The sequence below is a fragment of the Hippichthys cyanospilos genome, chromosome 7, assembly GCF_059441005.1.
Source record: "Hippichthys cyanospilos isolate Australia breed blue-spotted pipefish chromosome 7, RoL_Hcya_1.0, whole genome shotgun sequence".
Classification (NCBI taxonomy): Eukaryota; Metazoa; Chordata; class Actinopteri; order Syngnathiformes; family Syngnathidae; genus Hippichthys; species Hippichthys cyanospilos.
The window spans coordinates 18,152,514-18,177,172 of record NC_142375.1 but is presented as its reverse complement, the minus strand read 5'-3'; the positions used below and the strand labels follow the sequence as shown (position 1 = coordinate 18,177,172).

Sequence of the window (24,659 nt, the reverse complement as noted above, 5' to 3'; positions counted from 1 at the left end):
GTGTGTCCAATCTGCTTATCAAGAAGGAGAAGAAGAACAGGAAGTTATTGACCTCATAGTCGCTAAATTGCAGCTCCATCCTCAAGATTGATCATGGATTTTTGTTTTGCCAATTTGAAAAAAAAATATATATATCTAGATATATAATATATATATAAATATATATCTATATATAATATATATATATATATATATATATATATATATATATATATATATATTATATATAGATATATATATATATATTTTTTCAAATTGGCCTTTGGATCCTTTCATATGGAGCCCTCAAACAAAAGGTTTGTATATCCCACATGTATATTATGCATGTGCCATATGTGATTGTCTTTTTACCTTGCACCTATGATGCGGACCGTGATAAAAACAAGTTATACAACTCCAAGCAACACACCCAATGAGAAGAAACCATTCATAGTTGAAAGATCAGAGGGATCGAATAAAGAAGCACAGCGAAAGACGACAGCGCGAGACTTTTGATCCATGATGATCTTTTTATTTGATGACGTCTCCTTCATCAGGCAGCCCCCGAGGGCTCCGAAAAATCCACTTGGGCGTATTCATTGAAAAATAATTTTGTCGCTTTCATCTGTGTCCGCTCTGCTCCTTTTCCTGCCTTTTGTGACCACAGATGATTACATTGAGCGATGTTGCCTCCGACTCGGGGGCCCGGCCTGATAAATGACTCTGCCAATCGACGATGGAAGGAGGGGTGGGGGTGGGGGTGGGGGCGCCTTGTCCATCTCTCTTTTGTGCGTGCGCTGAGAGGAGATTGGATATTGAACTGTGCTCGCCTCCTCGTCGGAGTCTACACGTGCGAAGGAATGACACCGCGGCCTCTTCTGCCTCCAGAGTGACGACAAAAGGTTCCCAAAATGAACATGTTCTTGGAGTGCCCTCCCGGGGCCAGTCGGCTTTGCCGATCAACCGGACGAGCACCTTGGCCGCCAAGTAACATAGGAAGCGCCATCGTATCACACCCCGGTGCGTCTTGAAGCACTTTCTTGAAGCGCTTTGAATCCATGCATAGTGCTTCCTTCCTTCAGTCATTATTCCACAGTGGAGGTCGCCTCCCTGCTCTCCCAGGTAAGCTCTCCTTACTGCCTTTCCAACTTTTCCGCCCGAGATGCCGCCGAGGTCAGAGGCAGTCCCTACACAGCGCCACCTGGCCGCGCCGGAAGTCCCTGCAGGGGCAAACGCGTCTGTATTTGGGCGAGTGGCCAGCGCAGCTGAAGAGAAGCGGGTCCCGCTGAAGTCCGCACTCGCGCCGCAACACGGAGAAGGCCGGGAGGACGTGGTTCATCTCAGAGTCCAGCACCTCGCATTGTACCTCCAACCTTCAGGGTCACAACAACAACAGGGTGGGGATACAAATGTTTTCGGGGATGACATTAGACTCATCAACGAAAACAACCTTGTTTCATAGGTAAGCTATGTGATGCGGTTTCACAAAATTAGACGTATGTCACAGAATAGTTTTGAGTTATTGACAAAAAAGAAAACAAAAAAACTGTAGAGTAGAAAAAAACATCACAAAGAACAAAAGTTCAAATTGTAATCGAAGAATTTCAAAATAAGTCATATGTAGACGTAGGTGGTTTTGGTCAATCGCTAGCTTGCATGGCTCAGCAGCCTGCTACCAAAAAACCCAGTTGGAGTTTCTCGCATCTCACGTCATTCACAAGTTATCTACATAAATGGACAGAGCGACCAATTAAAGTCGAAAACTCCATAATGTGGCCCTTAAAACATCAGGGAAATAAATAATTTGCCAAATTGCTGATATATATATATATATATATATATATATATATATATATATATATATATATATATATATATATATATATATATATATATATAGGGTTAATGTACTTATGACTTCAATAATTAAAATACGGTGCCACGCAATGCATTCTGGGAAATGAAAATGAAAGTTTTATTTATTTTTTTCCCAGTTGAAATCTTCATGGAAAATGGTACTAGGCCAGTCAGCAAAATGTGAAAATCAGAGTACCTGACACTCATTAAAATGCGTTGGGGGCGAACATTATAATACTAAAATATTTTTATATCTTGGCCCATTATTTGGTGATCTGTATTTTTTTTTCCGCAGGCATCAGCCTCCAAAAAAACCATATGGGTCAGGCGCTAGCTGCTATAATTTATAACCCGCACGTGGTTTTGAGAGATTTTCATAATGAGCCACTATTTCTTGTAAAGGGGGCAAGCTGTACAACAAAAGGTCATTAGAACAGAATTAATAAACATATTAATGAACACGATCTAACCCTTCCATGGGGGTGCTTTTTTTTTTTTAACAGTGCCACTAAACACAAAGCCTACTGTATATAATGGATTGGTAGAAAATCGGCTGCACAAGAATGTTGGAATTACCCGACGGAGACGACAGATTCAGCGAAGAAAGCAACAAGGATGTTGGAGGAGCTGTTAGGCAGCTACAAGATGAAAGATCATTGGCGTCGTACGGCAGATGTGCACACATGCGCACAGCAGATGCAAGGATGACAAGTGAAAAACAACCGCGTCTCTATAAAGCCAGCAACACAAAAGATGTCAACAACAACATGCCAAGGAGCTTATTGAAGGATGCGGCAAACATAAAGAAGAAACATGACTGACTGAAGGCGAGTGTGTGAAGAAAACCCAACACTACACACACGGAAAAAAAACATCTAAAGTAAAGCTTCTGTTTTGGAGGAAATTGAAATACATAGCATGTTCTCATTGTTGAATGTCGCTTAGTGTTCACAAATCATTGTCCACTTCTATTTTTTTTTTTTTTTTTGAATAAATAGTACATTCATGTTAAGGGATGGGGACACATCACGTGTTTGTTTGGCCACCATATGGAGGGGCAAAAAAAAAAAAAAAGACTACCTTTATTTTAGATTATTTAAAGATGTTTTTCTTAAGTGACATCGAGAAAGACTATCCTATTTATTTGTATGAACAGGTCCCTTCCGTGTAGGGTGTAATCCAGAAAATGAACAAACACTATTAAACATACAATTCCAATTAAATGGCAATGGCATTATTTTTAAGCAGTTTTGTCTGGTGAATACAAATGTTAAAGTAACCTAACCAGCAGTTACTTTCAAAAATGAAGTCAACTAACCCAAATTCCTTTTGGTTGCTTAACACAACACTTGCATTGTAATTGATTGAATTTTTAAATTCAAACTTTCACAAAAACTAAAAAGAAGTAACGCTAACATTACTCCTCGATTTATTTTTGTGAACAGATCTCTACTGTAACCCCAAAAGAGGACACTTTATGTTTAATATTTTTCTGTGGATGGATATATATATATATATATATATATATATATATATATATATATATATATATATATATATATACATATATATATATATATATATATACATATATATATATATATACATATATATATATATATATATACATATATATATATATACATATATATATATATATATATATACATATACATATATATATATATATACATATATATATATACATATACATATATATATATATATACATATATATATATACATATACATATATATATATACATATATATATATATATATATATATATACATATACATATATATATATATATATATATATATATATATACACATATACATATACATATATATATACATATACATATACATATATATATACATATACATATACATATACATATATATATATATATATATATATATATATATATATATATATATATATGTATATGTATATATATATATATATATTGTTGGGGCTGCCACACCTGCGCAGAGCCTCCTTGTTGTTGATGAAGCGAAAGTGAGCCGGCTCGCAGATGAATCCGTGGATCCGGCACGCGTCCACACACGACTCGCCCTCCTGCGATACGAGCAACCGCAGTGAGCTGAGAGGGGGCCAGGCGGTGGGAGGCGGGGTCACGTCGGGCGCCCAGCCCAGGGCTGTGGAGTTGGGCAGGGGCACAAAGACAGGCCTCGCCAGGCCGCCGCCGCCTGCGGGGCCTTGCCTGGACGCGTTGGCGGGGACGAACGGTGGCTCCGAGGCGCAGAAGTCCTAAGGGGGAAATTCATCAAAATGATTTGGTAACAGGCATACAACTGTCCAGATTTTCATAGAAATGCTTCATTCATGTTTTAGTAAATAAGAACAAGATTCCACAAGATTGGACCAAAGTAAAATGTTACCCTTGGAACAACAGCAAATAGGTGAGTTTTTAATCACATAACAGAGAGTAGGTTTGAAAAATTAGAATAAAAATACAGGCAAATCTGCAAATTCCATTGAAAAAAAATGTGCATGATTTTGCTGTAACCTGAATTGGTACGAAAGTCAGAACATGTTATAAGTGTGTGTGTGTGTGTGTGTGTGTGTGTGTGTGTGTGGGGGGGGGGGGGGGGGGGGGGGGGGGGTTCCAAAAATGTTTCCATTTTCTGCCACCTAAAAATGGCTACCTAATCGTGCAGCAAATATTCTGGTCCAGGTCGGGTTATGTAAAAATTTGGGTTTGTAAAACATCCAGAATTTCTTTCTTTACAAGTGTAAGCGAATGGGGTTATGTTAATTGTCATACGCCCGATCATGACTCCGACGTATGGATAACGCCATGATGCAAATTGACATAATTTCCACTTCATACTTTCTACTGTCAATAAATCCCATTACATTCATGTCACTCACCACACTAACAAAGTAATGGGTTTCTTCCTCGCTCCCAAAGCGAGGCTTTTGTAGTGTCTGAGTTTCGATCTCTTCGTTTACTCCGTGGAGAAATATATTCTTAGCCAGTGGCAATGTAACGCGGGTGGCTTCACTTTTCTCAAATGTACACCTGTAAAGCTTAGATCTCATTGCACGAAACTGTTCAAAAAATTACTCTTGAATCGTGGCAGACTTTTTGTTTCTACATACTATAACCGCAACAAATTCTACCTACTGTAACTTTATATTTTAAGAGTAAAAACAAATGTTAACTTGAATACACATTTGCAGTGAAAATATGGCTGCGTTGGCCAGCAAACTGAAGGTGCCCAAATGTTTTACTAAACAGTCTTTTGTCAAGACTGTCACCGGAGCTCTAAATGATGAGAACCACTCTCAAAGCACAAATCATCATCTGGTTGCTGTCCGCACGTGCAAATACATCATGTTGGCGTGTCCCTTCTTGCATGACTCGTCACTATTTCATCTGTCATTAAATGTAGTGCTTCACACCTGGGGTGGCCTTAAGATTTGTGAGTGTTGAGAGAAACTGACAGGAGCCTGTTAGATATTGAGGAGATGTGCTCAAGTGCTGTTTAATGGACTATAGTGGAATCAGTGGTTCCCAAACTGGTGTCAGCAAGTTATAGTCATTTGGGGTGCATAAAAAATAATTATATTTTATAAAGAATGTATACAGTATTGTTTCTTCCAAGTTACGGCTGAAGATAAAGGATTAAATCACTGCAACACAGATGCGAACTAGCGTTAGCATTTAAGCTAGCACAGTCAGAGAGTTTGACCTTTTGTGCATAGATGTGGTGCACACATGCTGTTTGTTTTTAAATGAGCTTGAAAGAAAGCCTCAAAATCTTGAAGCCTCATGCAAACAAGAACATCGGTTCACTGACAACATTGAATAATTCTAACTACTAACAACCAAAGGTAGCTAGCTACTGATCTCAATTATTCCCAATTTGAAACTTTTGTTTGTTTCTTGAGCAGTGATGAGCATAAAACATATAAAAAAAAATACAAACTATATTTATTGTTCGATTTGATGTGTTGAATGAGAAAGAAAATGCATCAATCATTTAAACACTTTCACAATAAGGACCGTTTATGATCCTGAGGGGTGATAAGTGCACTTTTTGAAAACACTGACATTGCTCGGCGAATAAAAATGCATAATGAATTTAAACTCAAATTTAGTCAATTATTCCACTTGGAAACCTTTCGGGGGAAAATAATACATATTTTGTGTTGTAAATTTGTAATTAGGTTGAAATCTATTGAAAAGATGTAAAGTTTTCATATATATATATATATATATATATATATATATATATATATATATACATATATAGTTAAAATATGCCATTCTACGTGCACATTTGAACTTTTACCAGCGTTTTTAAGACAAACAAACAAAACGAGCACATAGCATTCTCACCTGCTGCTGTATGTAGGCGTGCACTCGCTCCAACATGCCTTGGCACGTGTACTCGTAAGGCAGGTACGGTTCAACCTGCCACACAAAAACAGCACTCACAAAATATTTGCATATTTCATATGGTCAATTCACTGTGGATGCATTCATCAGGGTGGATAATTTCCGCACGTCCCTGACATACTCCATTATAAGCGGGGTGTGATGATGGATGGATGTCTAAGCATTTGCATGCCAGTGCCACAGAGTGCCTGCTGTGAGGCATGTGCTTAAAATTCTCCTAATTAGTCGCAGAAGAACTGCTAGAATGATCTATAACCGTGGAAATAAAAGCATAAAGCAATCATATTGGAGGCTAAAGGTGCAAAAAGAATCGGGCCACGCTGCATGATGATGCATTTTAAGCAGAGGAGCCGAGACAACTGGAGAGCTGATCTACTTTCATAAAACTTTTTTTTTTTTATCTTTAAAACCATCGAGATCCGTTTGATGGGAAGACAGAAAGAAAAAAAAGATTTATTGGAACATGATGACTCGTCAGACAGCAAGAGATTGCTTTGTCCTGCATGACTGAACAGAAGATGTGTGTGTGTGTGTGTGTGTGTGTGTGTGTGTGTGTGTGTGTGTGTGTGTCGTCTATGTGTGGTTTGTAGATAATGGCCATAATGTGTAGGTAGGGCTCAGTGGGCTGATATGAGGAATTTCATCATCTCAAAACGATTCGCAATGCGATTGTGGTGGTGTGTGTTGGTGTGTGCGCAACGAAGAGAAGTGTGTGTTTTTTGTATGAAGGCCTACATCAGCTGAGCCCCTGTGGTCTGATGAAATGTTAGCCCTAATGACAGCTGAGTGAAAAAGAGAGAACTACAAGAAAATAGCAACGTTTTTACCAGTAGAAATACAGCGAACGTACTCATCTTATTTATTGGAAAAAATGGGGGAAGGAAGCACTTGTTCTACATGAAGCAAAAGTCAAGCAGTCCAAAAAAATGTAAACATATTTCACTTGAATTCTGGAATCAGTTACAATGTATGATACACACCAGAATAGAAAAATGTACACTTTCATCCATCCATCCATTTTCTAGAGCCGCTTATCCTCAAAAAGGTCGCAGGCTTGCTGGAGCCTATCTCAGCTGGCTTACCAGCCAATCGCAGGGCACACAGGCATGAACCATCATTCACACACACCTAAAGACAATTTAGTTTTTGCCCTGCATGCTTTTGGAGTGTGGGAGGAAGCCCGAGTACTCAGGCAAGGGGAGAACATGCAAACTCCACACATGAGCCAGCTGGATTCAAACTCGGGTCCCTGAACTGTGAAGCGGACGTGCTAACCACTGCTCCACCGGGCCACTTAAACACTTTCATTGCTCTAAAAATAAAAATGCATTAAAATAAGAGATGCAATGAAATACTGGCCTAGCAAAGACCATCATAGTATTTTGAAACTTTTTTCTTAAAAAAAAGCGTGGTTGTTCTGACAAAAAACAGCATAAAAAACAGCATATAAAAGAATGAAAATAAAATTACGATCTTTGTACCTTTTGTTAGATCTGATATTGAAAGGATCTGATGCGTTGAAAGCAAAACATTATTATCCCTTTTTATTATTTTATAATGGGGACCATTCATGGTCCCTGGGTTTGATAATGTACGTTTTTGGAAAACACTGTCATTGCTCCAAAACAAAAAAGAATGCATTCACATTAGTTCTGATGAGTACAAAAACAGAGACTTTATTCTGTTTTTGAATGTAAAAAAAAACAGGGACGTGAGCACTTGTTCTACACGTAACAAAGGGAAGCTTTACAGTAAAACTCAAACATATTGAACTTAAATCTTGGAATTAAATACAATTTAAGACACATGTTCAGATGGTTCTCTTAAAAAAAAAAAAAAAAGACTGCTACTCCTAAGTCACATTTGTTCTTGTTACTTCGTTCCTACCGCAGTCTCACGCAACTATACATTGACATGAAAGCTCGTCTCTCCAGCCAGACCAATCACATGCCTTACCGGTGCTTTAGACTAATTAATTGCAATAATCTAGAGCAAAGTCCTCAAAGGCTCCCATGCCACCGCGGCCGCACAGAGAGATTAAACAAAACATATTTTATTGAGTTGATCAAAGAAGCCCTGTGAGGCAGCGATAACAGCGGTTTAGCTGTGATATTTATTGTTGGTTTGCTGTATGTCGGCGCTAGCGGAATTTTTTCCCCGCCTTTTAGTGACCATAGCTAAAACAGCAATATCTTCGCAAATGAGCCAGAAATAAAACAGAAGATGTTCCAATAATCTTCTGGATTTGCTGAATAAAATACACTTACGGATACCACAACGAAAGTTTGAAGTTTAAGAAATTCGTCTCGAAGGGCACCACATTTTTTCTTTTTTTCCATCTAAAATGATGTGATTGGAGGGGACTTGGCTCCATAAGGGGTACATGATTGAAATCATATTTGGAACCACTGTCCAAAATTGTAGATTTTTGGAAGCGTGACTACCTTGATCCTCATAATTTCTTTGATGGCAGCGTCAAACTCCTCAGAGTTGTTGTAGTCCACCGTCATGACATGAGGCCTGCCGATGTACTGCTCCGCATACGGATGCTGCGACGACACCTGCGCAACAACAACAGAAACTATTTATAGTGGATATTTTCTGTGAAAATTAAATATGGTACTATCCACGGTCAACATTTCCTATGGTCAAAAGAATAAACAGCCTGGATTAAAGTGGCCCAGCATGAAGAAACTGAGAAAGTACAAAAAACAGCTCAAACACAATCAAATGCAGCAGGATAAAATAGACTCCATGATATAAAACAAGGTAAAACAAAACCCGCAATAGATAGTTTGACTCATGAAAAGGTGGATGCTGCTCGAATTGTACATCAATAAATGACCAGAAGTGCCTTTCATTTAATAAACAAACAACAGACCCTAGAAAGAGAGAGAGATTAACAATATTTTTCCCAAAGCTCCCAATGGCCACCATGCCCCTGCACACAGTTACCATTTACTTCTAATGTTAAGTTGCCCAATTAATTTCAAATTAGAGTTGATGCGATTTTCTTATTTGCTGAATTGTGGAAAAACAAAAACAAAAAATGCATTAAAAAAAGGCATTTTTTGATTTTTTTAATGCTCAATGCGTCGACTGCAGTTGAACATCGAGGTATTGTTAGTCACCCGCGTGACATCACACTCCTGGGGCGGGTCAGCCTACAAAAAGAACATCAATTGAAACATCGGGAGCTGGGATAAAAAGATTACCAAGTTGATTATTGTCTTTATTTCATGCTTCTAGAAGGAACTTCAAAATAAAAGCATACCAAGGCTGCCTGTGTCATACACTACTTGTTATGGTAAAGTTTATTTAAAGCAATGATTGACCTTCTTGCAATGTTTGGCTGCTTTACTATAATGGAGAAGATAGGCAGGCAGCGCATTGTCATTAGTTACCGCCTGGTAAATGTGACTATCCTGCCTGGGTCATTTTTATCTCTTTTTCGCAATATCACTGCAAAAGAGGAGCTATTAATTAGCCATTCATTTATTATATTGGTGCTGAGTGTTATTGGCCGCCCACCATTGGTTATTAGGTTATTAAGTCATTCATTTTAACGAATTACACCAGTGAAAGAAAAATATAAAGGCAAGGCTGTATTCTCCCAAAGTGAGTCGCGGCAGGCTCAAGCTGTGATCTTAATTAAGATAATTTCCGTAGAAAATTGATTGACGTAAAAAACAACAGCTGCATCGCTGCTTGCTTACTTCTCTTGACGTGGGCTTTCCTTTGAAAAACTCATGATTGAGCGAGCTGTGAGGAGGTTTAAACTTCGGTTGCAGGAAGACGCAGCCGTTGGCTATCGCTTCCAATGGGGCGGGGCCTTCATAGGGAAATCCGAAGCCGATGAAGAGCTGCAGACAGAGACATATTATACTTATTTGATATTGTAAATACGCGACTTTGACTTACTAAAAATCCTTGTAAACAAATGTAACATTTTTCCCTGAGTGTTCTGCACCTTTGCTTTGCGCAGCAGCTGCTGCAGCTCGTGCTGGGGCAGTAGGCCGTGATTCTTGACAAAAGCCGGAACCTCTGGTGGTCTCTGTGTCTCGTAGTACACCGTGCCGTGCACCTCCATGTATTTGTGGAGAATCTGCAAGAAACCTTCTTTGCCCTGATGGGAAACATAAGGTAGACAAATAGTGAGGCGGGTTGTGTTGTCATCCATGATATTGTTTTCATTGTTCAAATGTCCTCTTGAGGCAAGAAGAGAGAATTTCCAATCCAAAGCTAATAATGATGGCTAATAGCGCAACTCAAACACCAATTCACAGAAAAAAAAATAAAAATAAAAAACAGGGTGGGCAGAGGTGGTGGTGGTGGGGGGGCATGCAACTGTACTCACTGTATCCCTCCACCTGCACTATGACCCCCTCGCCCCGTTAATCCTCCAGCCGTAACTGGAGGCAGGAGCAATCGATCAGCCGCTCTCCGGGGATTTTCCCCAGGCAGAGAGAGATTACTTCAAGTACTAACAGCGGTAGATGATACGAATTATTGGAAGGTCGAACAGAGGTGGCTTAAATTCTTCTTTGCTGTGCATTAATAAACTGTAATTTGCAGAGCAATTTCACTGGAAATGTAACGGGGGATAAGCAACATACGTTACAGCTGGATTTCGTTCTGAGAGCGTGTGACTCCACAACCATCCTTCCATCAATCCATCTATATAAGCAACAGTATCCATATCCATAAGATCTAGCTTTCCATCGCTATATCCTGCCAGTCATTCTATGCAGGTATTAGTTTGTCTGTGTGCGTCCATCCATTCATCCATCATCTGTCCGTTTATCTGTCCTTCCACTCATTTGTTTGCCCCTCAATCCAACTGTCCGCTCACCTTCTGGCCATCACCAGTTCACCCACCTGTTTGTTTGTCCATCCATCAATCTGTCTTCTCATCATCTTTTCCTCCATCCATCCATCCATCCATCCATCCATCCATCCATCCATCCATCCATCCGTCTTATCATATTTTCCTCCATCCATCTATCCATCCATCCTGTCTGTTTGTCCATCCATATATCTGTCTTTCGAGCCAAGCTTTCATCCCTCTGTGCATTTGCCCGTCTATAAATCCATCTGGCCATTGTCCATCAGTTCATCCATCCATCTGTCCTTCACTCTATTTTAACATTCATCTATTTGTACATCCTTCTGTGTAGCCATCATCCATCCACCCATCCGACAGTATCCATCCATCCCTGCTAGCCATCCTTCTTGCCATCTGTCCATTCATTCATCATCCATCCAGCCAACTGGCCATCATCCATCACTCCATCCATCCATCTGTCCACTCATCCGCCCTGTCATCGTCCATAATATGACGATTTTATCAACATTTGTTGACCTATTTAAGGATTGCATTTTGGTTTTGAGGACTTTCAGGGCCTTCTTTAAAAGGTTTTTAAGACTCTGTTGAGACCAAGTTTGGAGCATTTATATACAGCGATAACACTCATTAACACTCTTATAACCCCGAGGACAGATTTTAACAGCTTCGGTATGGGTGCGATTAGAATGTGCCAGCTTGAATCGCTTCTATTTTATTTGCCGCTTTGCTTCTTTAAATTGAAGCGAAAACACCTTTTAAAAACATGTCTTCAAATTATAATGATGTGCGATAAAACCCTGACATATGCTCAATCGGAGAGCACACTTGCGCATCCACAAGTTTGTCTAGTTTTGGAGAGGAAAGCAAAGTCAGAAGTAAACATGCAACACTGTTAAATGTCATTTCGAGAAATATCCAGCAAAAAGTTGCTTACCTGAAGCTTGTGTCCAAGCAGAGCGACGCAATGTGAGAAAGGGACAAAACAACATTAAAATAACATAGGCATTGCCGGGCCCCACATATCTCAAGACACTTGGCTACGATTTGTAGACCACTTTAAAATAGAAACACAGCACCAACCAGAGATATTTTCCATGCCAATTTCGGTTTGTGTTTTGCTGCCAAATGGAAGCTTTGGTGTGGCATCAAGCCTCGCTTGTCATTTGTTGTTGTTTTGTACCTTCCACATGCTGGCCTCCTTCCCGTACACCACCGCCATGCTGTTGACTTTGCTTTGCTGGATGCTCCTCTTTTCCGTGTCGTTGAGCTCCTCCGACACGAAGCCCATGAAGGAGTTGTCTGGCGTGTGAGCTAAATATGGGCAAAGGGGGCACGCGGTGAGACGAAAGGAGGGAGACAAAGACGATCGCGCTATCAGCGAGATACAAAAGAGCATCCCGGTTTGTTTCATTCCGCCGCTAATTCAGCCCTACAGCTGCATGCCTAAGTATTATAAATAGTCATTGTCCGTGAGCCAGCTGCTGTTGGCGATGGATACATACTACACAAGTGTGTGGGTTTACTCTCAGTAGGCACGTAGTCAAAGTGAAACATGGGCACCAACAGAAAGACGATAATGGCACCGTTACAGCCGACTGGTTTACAAGTGAATGTGAGAAGAGCACCAAGTAATGTAGCCAATAATTCAATGAGTCACACTAAGGAGGCAGAGAACAATAAGTGCTTTGGAAAAAAAAAAAAAAAAAAACACATCACACATACATTCGCGTAGCCGGAAGACAATGCTTGTTAACTGCGAGGCGGCTGAAAATAGGTACTGTAACGGCGTTTAATAAAACAAGAGCGCAAACATGAGTCACCTGTCAAATGAATGAGTCAATGGCCGCTGTTTAATATCATTATAACTAGGCAAACGCTTTTACACTCCAACAATCCTGAACTACCATACAAAATAAGTATGATTTGCATTTACAAACGATGTTCTAAAGAAATTTAGTCATGTTCAATTCATAAGGCTTGGTTAGATCTTTCGGATTATCCCCATCTTATTTGTAATTGTGTTTTTTTTAAAAATAATTGTGTGGATTTTCACTACAATAGAAAGAGCCTTGAAATAACCATTATTTTGAATTAAAAGAAGAAGAATAAATCAATGATGAGATGAAGGTAATTAAATGAGTAAAGCGCAAGCAGCTTTAACTCAAAACAAACTCGTATAAAAATATATTGAATAAACTATTAAAAGGTCAAAATGCAAATAAAGCGGCATAATCTGTTTCAAAATGCTAGTTAATCCTATTGAGAAATGACAACTATAATCTATTTCGGCTTCCTTGCTTTAGTTAGAAATTCCATTTTTAATATTCTTAAAAAACAAACCAACAAAAACAAAAAACTAAAATCGTAATGCTGAAGGCCCCTGAAGGCGATTGAACTTCCATTTTGTAACTTATTTTGAATATAACTGACAATCTAAAATGCTGCGTATGGACATGAGATGTCACAACAATACAACTATGTGAATGGGTACAAAGTGAAATCCTATTGGCTGCTGCCAAGCCGTCTTTTAATTTCATATGTAGCTGTGGCTAAAAAGAAAAGTGTGGAGGGTCATCAAAATGTTTTCCATTTGTATTATCACGCAATCATTTCTTCCTTTAGAATTTTGTCAGCTTTTTCGTAGTTAGATAAAAAGCCTCAAAATTGTTTTTTCCTCTTACGTTATTGGCGATTATAATGTTCAATTGTGTTCTACTATGTTCTAGGTTTTCATATTTAACAATTAGGTAAAAAAAAAAAAGTAAACTGAGCTTCTTACGGAACATGGTCATGTACTGCCTGGCGTTCAGATTCCAATAGCCCCAATTGGTCCGGTAGCCGTGCAGAGTGGCGTACTCCTCGTGGTTGTAAGCTGGCTCCGTCCCAAATGTGTCAATCACTCGGATGTGACATCTGCGACAGAGAACAAATTATCTGGACTTTGTTTTTTCCCAGCTTTTAACATAAAAAAAAACCCAGCCACACTTAGGCATCTGCACATTTGAATAGCAGTAATAAAAACAACAGAAAACGTGGTAAACGAGTAGAATTGAAGAAGCTAAACAAAGTTAATAAGCGAGGGTGATACATCACGACAATAGCAGTGAAAGAAATACAAAAGTTGTTTGAAAATAAGAAGTGCAACATGGCGTTGACGTTACATAGTCAAGCAAAGGCACTAAATCCCAGTGTGTGTCGTCAAAAGACTCGCCACACCCTATGTCACCTGTTTGTAAGCTCACAAGGATTAGCAAAGGCTCAAATGTGGCTTCCTTATCCTCAGCTTGACAACTTTCGTGTGCCTGGCAATTTTATGGCAATATTCATCCATTCTCTATACTGCTTAGAGAGTTTTACCTTTGTTTTTTTCTGACTCCACTGGCTGAATTGGGGATGAAAGAGAGGAAAGCTTCAAAGTCCCGATAATATGCAGAAGTAGTGGATTTGTTGTATTTTGTGCGGAAGGGTAACATTGTTGGTGTGTTTTTTATGTTTATTATTTGCAATGTGCAATTATATAGAGAAATGTCATCTGAGGAGGGGGTCCCCGACTTACAGTAGAACTCCTCTACAATGAAATCATGTTTGCAGGCAAACATTTTTCACAACAGTGAACTTTTCACTATAGCAAATCTTTGTCTCGGACGTAAACAAAAAATGTGTGGTGCAATCTACAATCTGAGTGAAGATAAAAGGAAAAACATCCATTATTGAAAAAAAGCAATAAATAAATTGCCAAAATCTACAATAAGCATTCATTTTCATCCTTGCATCAATTTTTTGCATAATGTCTTGCACTTTGCTTCATCCATCTTTCATCTTTATTACCTTTATCCTGTCTTCAAGTGTTAAGCTTTGGTTTAAGCTTGACACATCCGCGAGCTCTGCGCGCGAAATGATGTTTTATCGGCAACCATGCCCTACCGCGGGACACATTTTCCTCAACACGTACCTTCCAGAATTTCTTTATGAGCGGAAAACATGGCATACAAACTTTTTCTTAAAAGGCTGAAAAGGACTACCGTGACCTAAATACAAAAAACAACTGTCGCGAGCACCGCATTGGAGAGAGATTTGGAGTCTGTTAAAAAATGCTTGGAATAATTTAGATCGTTTGAATCTACTAGGATTCTCTACCTCTGTTATAGAGTAGTGTTGTTTGTATGCTGTAGACTCCATTTACTGCCACCTATAGTATGGGAGAATATCGTCTGACTGCGGGGGAAGCCGCACCCAGTATAAAGTGTTGTTTTCTACTCTTCTCTGATTGGCTGACAAGTTTCAGTTAAAAATATCCACCATTTTTTTTTTCAGGGGGGAGGGGGTCAAAATTCTGAGACGCCAACAGGCCAAAATTGACAACATGATTCATACGCCAACACCTGCCCTAAAAACTCGATTTAACAAGTGCGAATGGAAGATTATTGGAGGGAGAAGCAGACTAGGCACAAAAGCAATCACTTGTTTATGTGAATTTATTTATGAGGTATTTTAAAAGCAACTGAGTTTCTCATTCAAAATTTGTCAACGTTTTTAATACGAAATTCCACAAAGATGGCAGCCACTTATCACATTGCCATACTGTATACAGCTGTGCCCTGAGACTAAAGTTCAATATCTTCTGTGACTATGCTTGTAAATCTCTCACTCACTCAAGTTATCGTCCTAAAATTTGTATTTCTTTTGTCCAAATCTAGAGAATAAAAATAACAGCCAGTCAACTTCCACAATCAACAAAACGGAAGCACTTCAACTTTGACGAGTAGGGGCTTATAAAACATATTCCTGGTAAGAAAATGTAGTTCCCCGTTAACATGTCGCCCGTCTTGTGATGGACTTCGATTCGGGCAATGACCATGATTCACGATTCGTCTCCCAAGGCCGGTCGATATATCTTTACATCCAGCGCCCACCCAGCACAAATACATGTTCTGCCACCATTTGGTTTGATGGTCTATCGAAGCGGCTCATATAGAGACATTGGTGTCATGGCACCTGCTTCTGCGATGACATTTTTATGGGATTAAATAAAGCGACACCGAGGTGGGGAAAAAAAAAAGTATCTGGGCACTTACCTCTGCAAATAAAGGATTAAATGTACCATGCACAGCTGTTTGAGGTGCACTTTTGTGTGGTCAATAGAGGATGCGGCGGAACCCAACATTGGTAACCTTCAGAAATGTAAAATAATTACTGCGCATACAGTATTTTTTTCGCCCTGCAAAAGCACGGTTGCAAGTTTAGATCAAGCAAAAGCTCAGGATGAAATATTAATGAAAAAGAATAAGTCAAATACTATATCCTGTTTCCCCTCCCAAGTTGCCCTATCACATATCACTGTGGTGAAAACTGATCACTATTTGCCATAGATTAGAGGTCCTCGAGAGAGGGAGGGAGCGAGGAAAAAAAGGATTGAGACATTTGAGAGGAATATCCAACCAGGGTTGAGAGTGAGAGGCTAATTTGGGTTAAATGGCTGCTCACAATGCTCACGAGATGTTAACTACAGCGCATCTGACATGCCATTGTTTCAACTGTTAGTCCGCCTTTTGTTTGACCACAGGAGCAGTCTAGACAATAATTATGCAAATTTGTAGATCTCTAAGCGCACAAGTTGGTTTTTAAATGGCTTGAAAATGGCTGGGGTGATGGTGCCGCGTATCATAGCTTGTGCTTTGCCAGATTGGAATGGGACTCTTTTAATATTCCAACCTCCATCTGTGTCTCCAGTCTGGAGCGTCTACAAAATTGGCTATGGCGATGCATTCGTTAAGACGTGGAGTGCTGTATTTTCTTTCACGCCCTCTTGCTGATCATGCATGGATGCAAAAAAAAAAAAAAAAAAAAAAAGCAACAAACATGTTTTTGAATTGTTAATTTTGACGATCTACTTAACACATTCAGGTCAAAAGACATATTTTTTTTTTCTTTTTTAAATACAGACATTCAATACCAGGTACTTGAAAACCACCGGGAAAAAATGTTTCAAGTGGTTGGATAAAGGTTCTTATCTTATGAATCAAGTAATAAAAATATCAATTACTCTATGCAGTTAAGCATTAACTTAGTCGATTATTTTATGCAATAAATTACTAAAGTGATTACTTTAAGTAAAATAAGTACTATGGAATTAAGGTAATTGATTGCAGACAAAAAATAATCTTTTAGTCTCTTAGTCTTTCTAAAGATGAGTTGTTACTGATTGACAGAAGTACTAAAGTAATTGATTACTTTAAGTTGTAAAATACTGAAGAAATTGATTAATTTCAGCAGTAATGTTACAGTAATCAACTTTAGTACTAAAGTAATCAATTACACATTTAGTCCTAGGTACTTTTATTTTTCACATTTTTTTTCAGGAATTTGACTGAAGGGTGTATAAGCGGCTGATACTAAATACGAGAACTATTAAAGTACCAAAAAGTATTTTAAGTACACAAGTAATCGATTATTTACTAAAGTACTAAAATAATCAATTACTTTGAGTTCTAAAGTAGTATAAATATCAATTACTTTTGGCACTAAAGATTACGTCAGTATTTTAATTACTTGAAGCAATTGATTACTTTGGTACTTGATTTATTTAGAAGCAACAATTTTAAGAGCCTCTTTTGGCCAAACGCTTGAAAAAGCCTAGGATTGAATCCCTGCATGACAGACTCTCAATCACATTTACATTTCTGAGGAAATCACTCAGGTGTGTCCTACATGCAATAATTTCACTTTAAAAAAATGACTCCTCACCTAATTTTTCCAGTCCTTCCTTTTTATTGAGTCAGCGTCAAAAAGATAAATTTTTCCCCTCCTGCACAAACAAACTATGCAAGTGTTCATCTTGAAATTCATGTCAGCTTTTCAGATGCGACGTGTGCTCTGCAGTGGGTTTTGAGTCTCCCAAAATTTGACGTTGATATTTCATGCTTGAAGGCAATTTATCACTAATCACCCTTTGGGCATTAACAGAAAACAGAGAACGTCTGTTAAGAGCGTATGCTACTATTTAAGCGTGCTACATTTATAACGCCATATTGCAGGACTGTCTGAACGCAAGAACATTTCGAATGATTGAAAACATAAAACGAGAGTAATTAAATGGAGCTGGAAGGCTCCAAAGGCCCAGAACAATTGATTAATGAGGCTTCTCTGCACCGCAAGGCTTAACTGAACCGCTCCAGATATTGACGAGGAAAACTTCAGATGAAAGACGGGGACCTTGAACTATTCACGAGCGATCGCTTGGATTCCGCGAAGATTTTGGGGGGGTTGAAGAAAACCATTTCATAAATTTACGCTCGCAGACCAGAAAATACAACGGGAGTGAGGTAAAGCAAAGCCAAGCGCTGTTAGACAGACAGATGCACAAAGGAAAAATCCATCGAGAGACAGATAGGCAGGTAGGCAGACAGAAAGACACACCAAAGAGATTGAGATGAGAGAGCCAGCGTCAGACAATGAGAGACAAAGGCAGGAAAGAGACAAATCGTGAAGGCACACGAAGCACAACAGAAATGAAACACAAAAGAAAGACAGACCAAGGCAGGGACAGACAAAAGACTGATAGTTATTTGGAAGAACAGCTTGTTGATGTTGACGCAAGCACTTTGGTTCAAATGCTCACTAAAAATAGTTAAAATAGGCAACAATAAAGAAAGGGAGACGTCCTTCACCACGTTTCAGCAAACAAAACAATTTTACACTTTTGTCTCATTACGTTAGTAGTCAATCTTGTAAGCGTTTTATATGGAGATGGAAAATGTTTTACATTTTAGGAATGATTGTTATTGTTCAGTGTGGGGGAGAGTCGGACCCCCCCCCCCAAAAAAAAAAAAAAAAAAAACTTTGCAAAAAGCACCGGAGCTTTATTATCTGAGGATACAACCTGTCACAACAAACAATCTATGCTGGCTAACTTTAGATGGCAAAATTTTAACCAGTAGGGGGAAGTCAAGCACATAGCATGCCTAGTCTGCTCACTAAGAAGAAGACAACAGGAAGTTATCAACCTCGTGACTGGCAGCTCCAATTTTCAAGTTTACTCATGGAATAGTGTTGAAGCATTCTCTGAAAATGATTTTAAGGACACTATAACATTTGTAATAAATGTTAGAATAATTGCATAAAGGCTATCCCATATGTTTTTTATGCGATAATTATACAGTGGTACCTCGGTACTCGACCGCCTCTATACTCGACCAAATCGGTGCTCGACCAAAAAATTCAAGTAGATAATGCATCGGACCTCGAACAGATTTTCGGTTCTCGACTAGCCGAGCCGAGCCGAGCCGAGCCGACCCGAACGCGCTCCTCGGCCCTTCTCGGCCAGCGGGTAAGCGCCAGTTCAACTCAGACCGCCAGCGGAGTAAGACGTTTGTTCGAGTATTTCTTCCCGGATTTAAACTTTTTCGTGTTGCTCTAGCCCTTAATAATGGGTCCAAAGAAAGACAGTGATAAGGGGAAGGCAAAGAGGAAAACAATGAGGACCACTATTGAACCGAAGAAGGAAATTATAGCAAAATATGAACGCGGTGTACGAGTGTCCGACCTCGCGTCGCAGTTAGCTAGCGTCATCATGGAAGGAGTAACTCCCTCCCGTCCTCTCCACATCCATTCCTGTATGCCATCAACCACTCTCCAAAACGTAAGTAAATTATACAAAATGGTTTATAATGCTTTATTTATCTTTATCTTTATCTTTATCTTTATCATGTACTGCTTGTGCACATTTACTTGTGCACACATACTTTCCATTATTTCTTATGGGAAAATTGGTTTCGGTGTTCGAACAAATCGGTGCTCGACCACCACCTCAGAATGGATTATGGTCGAGTACCGAGGTACCACTGTATTCGTATATTAGAGAATGTTTTCTGTTACTTTTGACTCTGAAGTAGAACAATTGACGTGTCTCAAGCAGCTGCAAGAAAGAAACAGGGTCATGGCTTCGTGGCGCGACCTAAGACTCGCACTTGATGTTCCTGAGGAAGAAGATACCAGCATGGACTTTAAACTGCATTCCTCACCATCATAAACCGATTGTTTACATTGTTGCCTAACGTCTCCCCCAACCCTTCAGGCCATCAATGACTTTTGTATCCAGGGCAAACCCAAATGAATAAAAAAGTGACAGACAGAATTTCTAACCAGACGGGAAGGAGCTTTCAGAAGGTGAAGGTTCCAGTCCGCTCTCCTCACGATGAAAAAAGCTTTGTCTTCTCTCTGCTTTGTTGCTCATTAAATATTGTAGGTTGCTTGAACCTAACAATGAGCATATAACATTATGCAAGTGTGAACTAATTGGCAGTTAGTGTTTGTTGACCTTGAATGGTAATCCCTATCACACTAATGCTAATCGCGATTGCTAACTAGTTAGCATTGGCAAATTTTGTGGGAGTCTAAAAAAAAATATATACATGTATCGAAGATATAAATAATGAGTAGTATATCACTCTTGCTTAGGGCTTGGTAATGATCAGTAGAGATTCATCTTGTGAAGGTCACATGATCAAACTCAGAAAGTGGTAAAATGAGATATGCAAAACCAAAACTGGGTAGATTTTGCTGCTGAGTTCATATGATACAAACATAATATTCAGAATACTGTGTTCAGACTAGTGTTGCCACATATTTTTGTAAAGAAAACTTCCTCTCCAAGCATCCACGATAAATCAAGAAAGGTGAACTCCGATGGAGCAGGGGTTCAGAGTAGAGAATTTGCCAAATAACCTTCAAATGGATCTGTGTTTTTAAAGAAAAAGGCCAAGGTCTGGAGCATATTCCACATGCGCTAGTACAATTTTATGTATTTCTATGGAGTGTTGCACATCGTTCTCTTCCAAACTAATTGTCACAAGGTGTTTGAGAAAACACAAATCAGGACACCAAACACTAACGTAGGACTGCTGTCCTCAGCAAGCAATTAGATTCCGACTGCTGCTGTGCGCTGACATATAGTCTGGGGGAAATGTGCTATTTTCTAAGTGCCGCTGTGTGTGTATGACACATGCGCACACACACATTGCGAGTAAAAGAGAAACAGCAAAACAGGACGTGTTAAGGGAAGAAAAAAAAAAGCCTCCTCTGTAATGCTTATAATTGGATTTTAAAAATACATGTCACGGCTTTCATGGCTTTGTGTTTTTGCTACCAGACATGTCCCAGCAGCAGACCTTGTTTTTCGTTCGATTTGATTTTTTTAATACTTTTTGCTCTCTTTGCTCTATTGTCACATCCCTACCTTCACTTTGGTTCGCATATTTGTTTGTATAAATCTGCGTTCTACCTCTGGCATTTGGCCTGCAGTCACATAGCGTGCTGTCTCACGCCTCCACTTTGCCGGCGCGCAAACCACAAAAGGACAAATGTCAATTGCTGCAATCATAGTCAAAAAAACATGATGAAGACTGCATTACTAAAAGGATTTTGTTCCCTCAGTCTCATGGCTCTTGTGGCCTACTTTCCAGGATGTTCCACCTCCGCGGGAATGCCAAAAGCTGTTAGGCACAATCTGAGATGCGTGAGCATCACGCATGCACGCACACACAAACACTTACGCGTTTTTATAATCTTAACGATATTGTTTTTGTCAGGCTTACTATGTCATGTCTTTTTGCTGTTGCTTTAAACTTCCCTGAGATGACTCTAAGAACATTCAAACAAAAGAACTAGTGCTAAGAATAGCTAATATGACAGAATATAATAATAAGGCCTGATTTACTGTATTATAAACCCACATAGTGGATATGAATGCGAATAGACGTTTGCAAACAAGTGGGAAACAATGAGTGATCGAAAAGGAAAAGCTATGGTTCTGATCATTTGGGGAAAATGCTCATTGGATGCAGGTTCTCATCCAGCATAACACAACCATTAGTTCAGGCAATCTCCAGTTTTGTTGTTGTTGTTGTTGCAAAAACCAATACACACCACACACTAAACCAGTGCTTCTCAATTATATTTTACCAAGCCTCCCCCAGGAAAGAGAACATCAAAGGGAAAGCATTGAAAAAGGACAACGGGGAGCTGAAATTTCACCCGGATGGCGACAACATGTCAAAGTTCAGCGTGACATGACCATTTAGTTATCATACCACCAGAAGTGTGCCATCTTCTGGCTAAAATATTGCGAGAACGATGTGGAAGAAAATTACCCCCCCCAAAAAAGATTCAACTACTGCACGAGGATTAATAACAAGGAGCAAAACAAAAGCAAAAAAGAGTAGCGGCACTTACTTGTGCCTCCTGAGCGAGAGCCCCATGTGCTGCTTCATCTGCTGCAGGCCGTGGTAGTCCGTGTAGATGAGGTCAAATGGCAGAGGGCCAGTCAGTGGGCAACTGCCTCTGCCGGGGGGCACACCCAGGAAGCTGTAACACAAAATGCGTTTTCACAAGGGAAGATGACAGCCAAACATCCAAGCGTTCATTATAATAATGTGTACTGTAATCATGTTTGTTGTGTATCTATTTGCTGTACATGAATACTGCTGCATGATAATCCAATTATTCTAAGATACGTGCGTCGTTTTGCCTGAAGTTGCTGACGATAGAAAAAGACGACATGAGGACTACTGCTTTTTGCTGTGTGTGGTGCATTTTGGGTGACCGTAGCACAATTGCGACATCAGAACAACTGAGGTTGGCACAAGGAAGCGAGTATTTGACTGACAGATTTTGTGCGTGATAAACAGCAGCAGTCCGCACCAAATACCTTCCCGAAGAGATGCTGAAAAACACGAACTTCCTGCCGTACGTAGATTGACCAAAGTGCGCAAGTGAAATATTTGACGAGGCAGGTGATTGCAAATTGCCTTCAGTTCACGCAACTGCTGATTGGCTGTTGCCCAGGAGACCAAGTCAAATATGTTGGACTTTTGTGTTAAAATACTAGTAGAAATGCAGAAATTTCATGAAAACCGACAAAATACCAGAACCTAGATGAGTCATGTATTTACCATATGGTCAAAAAAAAAGGGTCATACACGCAAGATAATTGCTAATTGCCTCAATCAAGGGCATCTCTGGCCTACGTTCCTGGTGCTTTGAGAAATGTGCACAGTTCCTAAGCAGCCAGATAAATACAACTTCAGCGAAAGGTATGAAAGCATGTTTTTCCATGAAACATGCCAAAGAGCTTTTGGTTCAAAGCGAAGCCGCGAGAGCATTGGCCTTTGGCACAACATAACACAAAACAAACAAGATGAAAAGTGAGTATTGATGAGGACCTGGCTTGCTGGTACCTAACAGCAGCAGATGGTCAACCAATGGCGGGAGGCACCACGAATGCGTTGTCGCCCGTCTGTGTTTTTGAGTATTTATTCATACAAACAGCTGCTGCTGACGCTCCTCTGTTACGAAGCATCACGTCAACGCTACATAAATTCACACTGGATGAATCGGGTGCATGTAAACAGCCGAGGTGGACAAATAACATTCTAAACGTGTGATAATTGATCATTACTGTACCAGTTGCACCCATCTCCAAATATAAATTCAAAAGACACCTCATTAGTTCTGTACATATTTAAAAAAAAAAAAATCGGTACCAACAAAGATAACACAGGATGAATTTAAGAAAAGAAGCAGAGTAGTTGGAGAAATGGCACACAAACGCTTTCTTATTTCGTTCCTCTTCTTTGGCAGTCACCTTTCTATTGGTAGTACTGAAAAGCAGTGGAGCTGATGAAACCACATTGAATACCTGTCTTAAGGTGAGTAGTGTGCAAAATAAAGCACAGCTCCTTTTCCATTTGCACTTTGTTAGAGCCTGGCGAAGAGTAAACAAGCATCTTGCATGTTATTCAAGGCCAATGAATGATGTCCAGACACATTACGAACTATAGTTGAACATCTACGTTTCAATGTTCCCTTTCAAATTCAGCCAACACTTTTGTTTGCACATGATTCCGCTTGTATGGATATTATAACAAAAATTGTGGACTTTTTAGATTAACATAGATTAACATTAGCAGTGATGCCTTGAGATATGACTGAGCTAATTTAAAAGTTTTTGAATATATGTGCTGTTTTGTTTCTACTTTGGATAATGAGTGCAGACATGCGGTACATGCACTGTAAGCACTTTAATGCTCTCAACTGAGATTCAATTTTACACAAGTTGCATTTTAAAAACAATCGCATTGCCTTGAGCCGGCTAGCTTGATGCTAATGCTAGCACTTGATGAGAAATTCATAACCCTTGTGTGGGTAGTTTCATTTTAAAAACAATCTCATTGCCTTGAGTCGGCTAGCTTGATGCTAATGCTAGCACATGAAGAGAAGTTCATAACCCTTGTGTGGGTAGTTGCATTTTAAAAACAATCGCATTGTCTTGAGTCGGCTAGCTTGATGCTAATGCTAGCACATGATGAGAAGTTCATAACCCTTGGGTGGGTTATATAGTAACTTGGAGGATTCCTCGAATTTTCAACCAAACGAAGAATGCCATGTTAAAACTTTGTTGTTTTTAAATTATGTAAATAAATATCATTAGAATTGTTATCCTACCATCTTTTTTTTTGTTTTGTTTATTTTAATCCCGAATGCGG

At 39.4% G+C, this 24,659-nt stretch overlaps 1 protein-coding gene across 2 annotated transcripts in view; it reads right to left on the bottom strand.

Annotated features, from left to right (window-relative positions):
• Positions 1-264: 264 nt before the first annotated feature.
• Positions 265-24,659, bottom strand: part of LOC148421396 (alpha-1,6-mannosylglycoprotein 6-beta-N-acetylglucosaminyltransferase B-like) — an 86,846-nt gene continuing 62,451 nt past the window's right edge. For both annotated transcript variants that reach the window (XM_088420228.1, XM_088420229.1), the window contains 9 exons: positions 22,348-22,479; positions 13,898-14,031; positions 12,299-12,429; positions 10,243-10,398; positions 9,989-10,135; positions 8,717-8,833; positions 6,213-6,287; positions 3,828-4,114; positions 265-1,352 (listed from right to left, as the gene is read on the bottom strand). In XM_088420228.1, the coding sequence (XP_088276354.1) occupies positions 1,154-1,352; positions 3,828-4,114; positions 6,213-6,287; positions 8,717-8,833; positions 9,989-10,135; positions 10,243-10,398; positions 12,299-12,429; positions 13,898-14,031; positions 22,348-22,479 (1,378 nt within the window). In that variant the 3' untranslated portion in view covers positions 265-1,153. The remainder of the gene's footprint in view (positions 1,353-3,827; positions 4,115-6,212; positions 6,288-8,716; positions 8,834-9,988; positions 10,136-10,242; positions 10,399-12,298; positions 12,430-13,897; positions 14,032-22,347; positions 22,480-24,659) is intronic.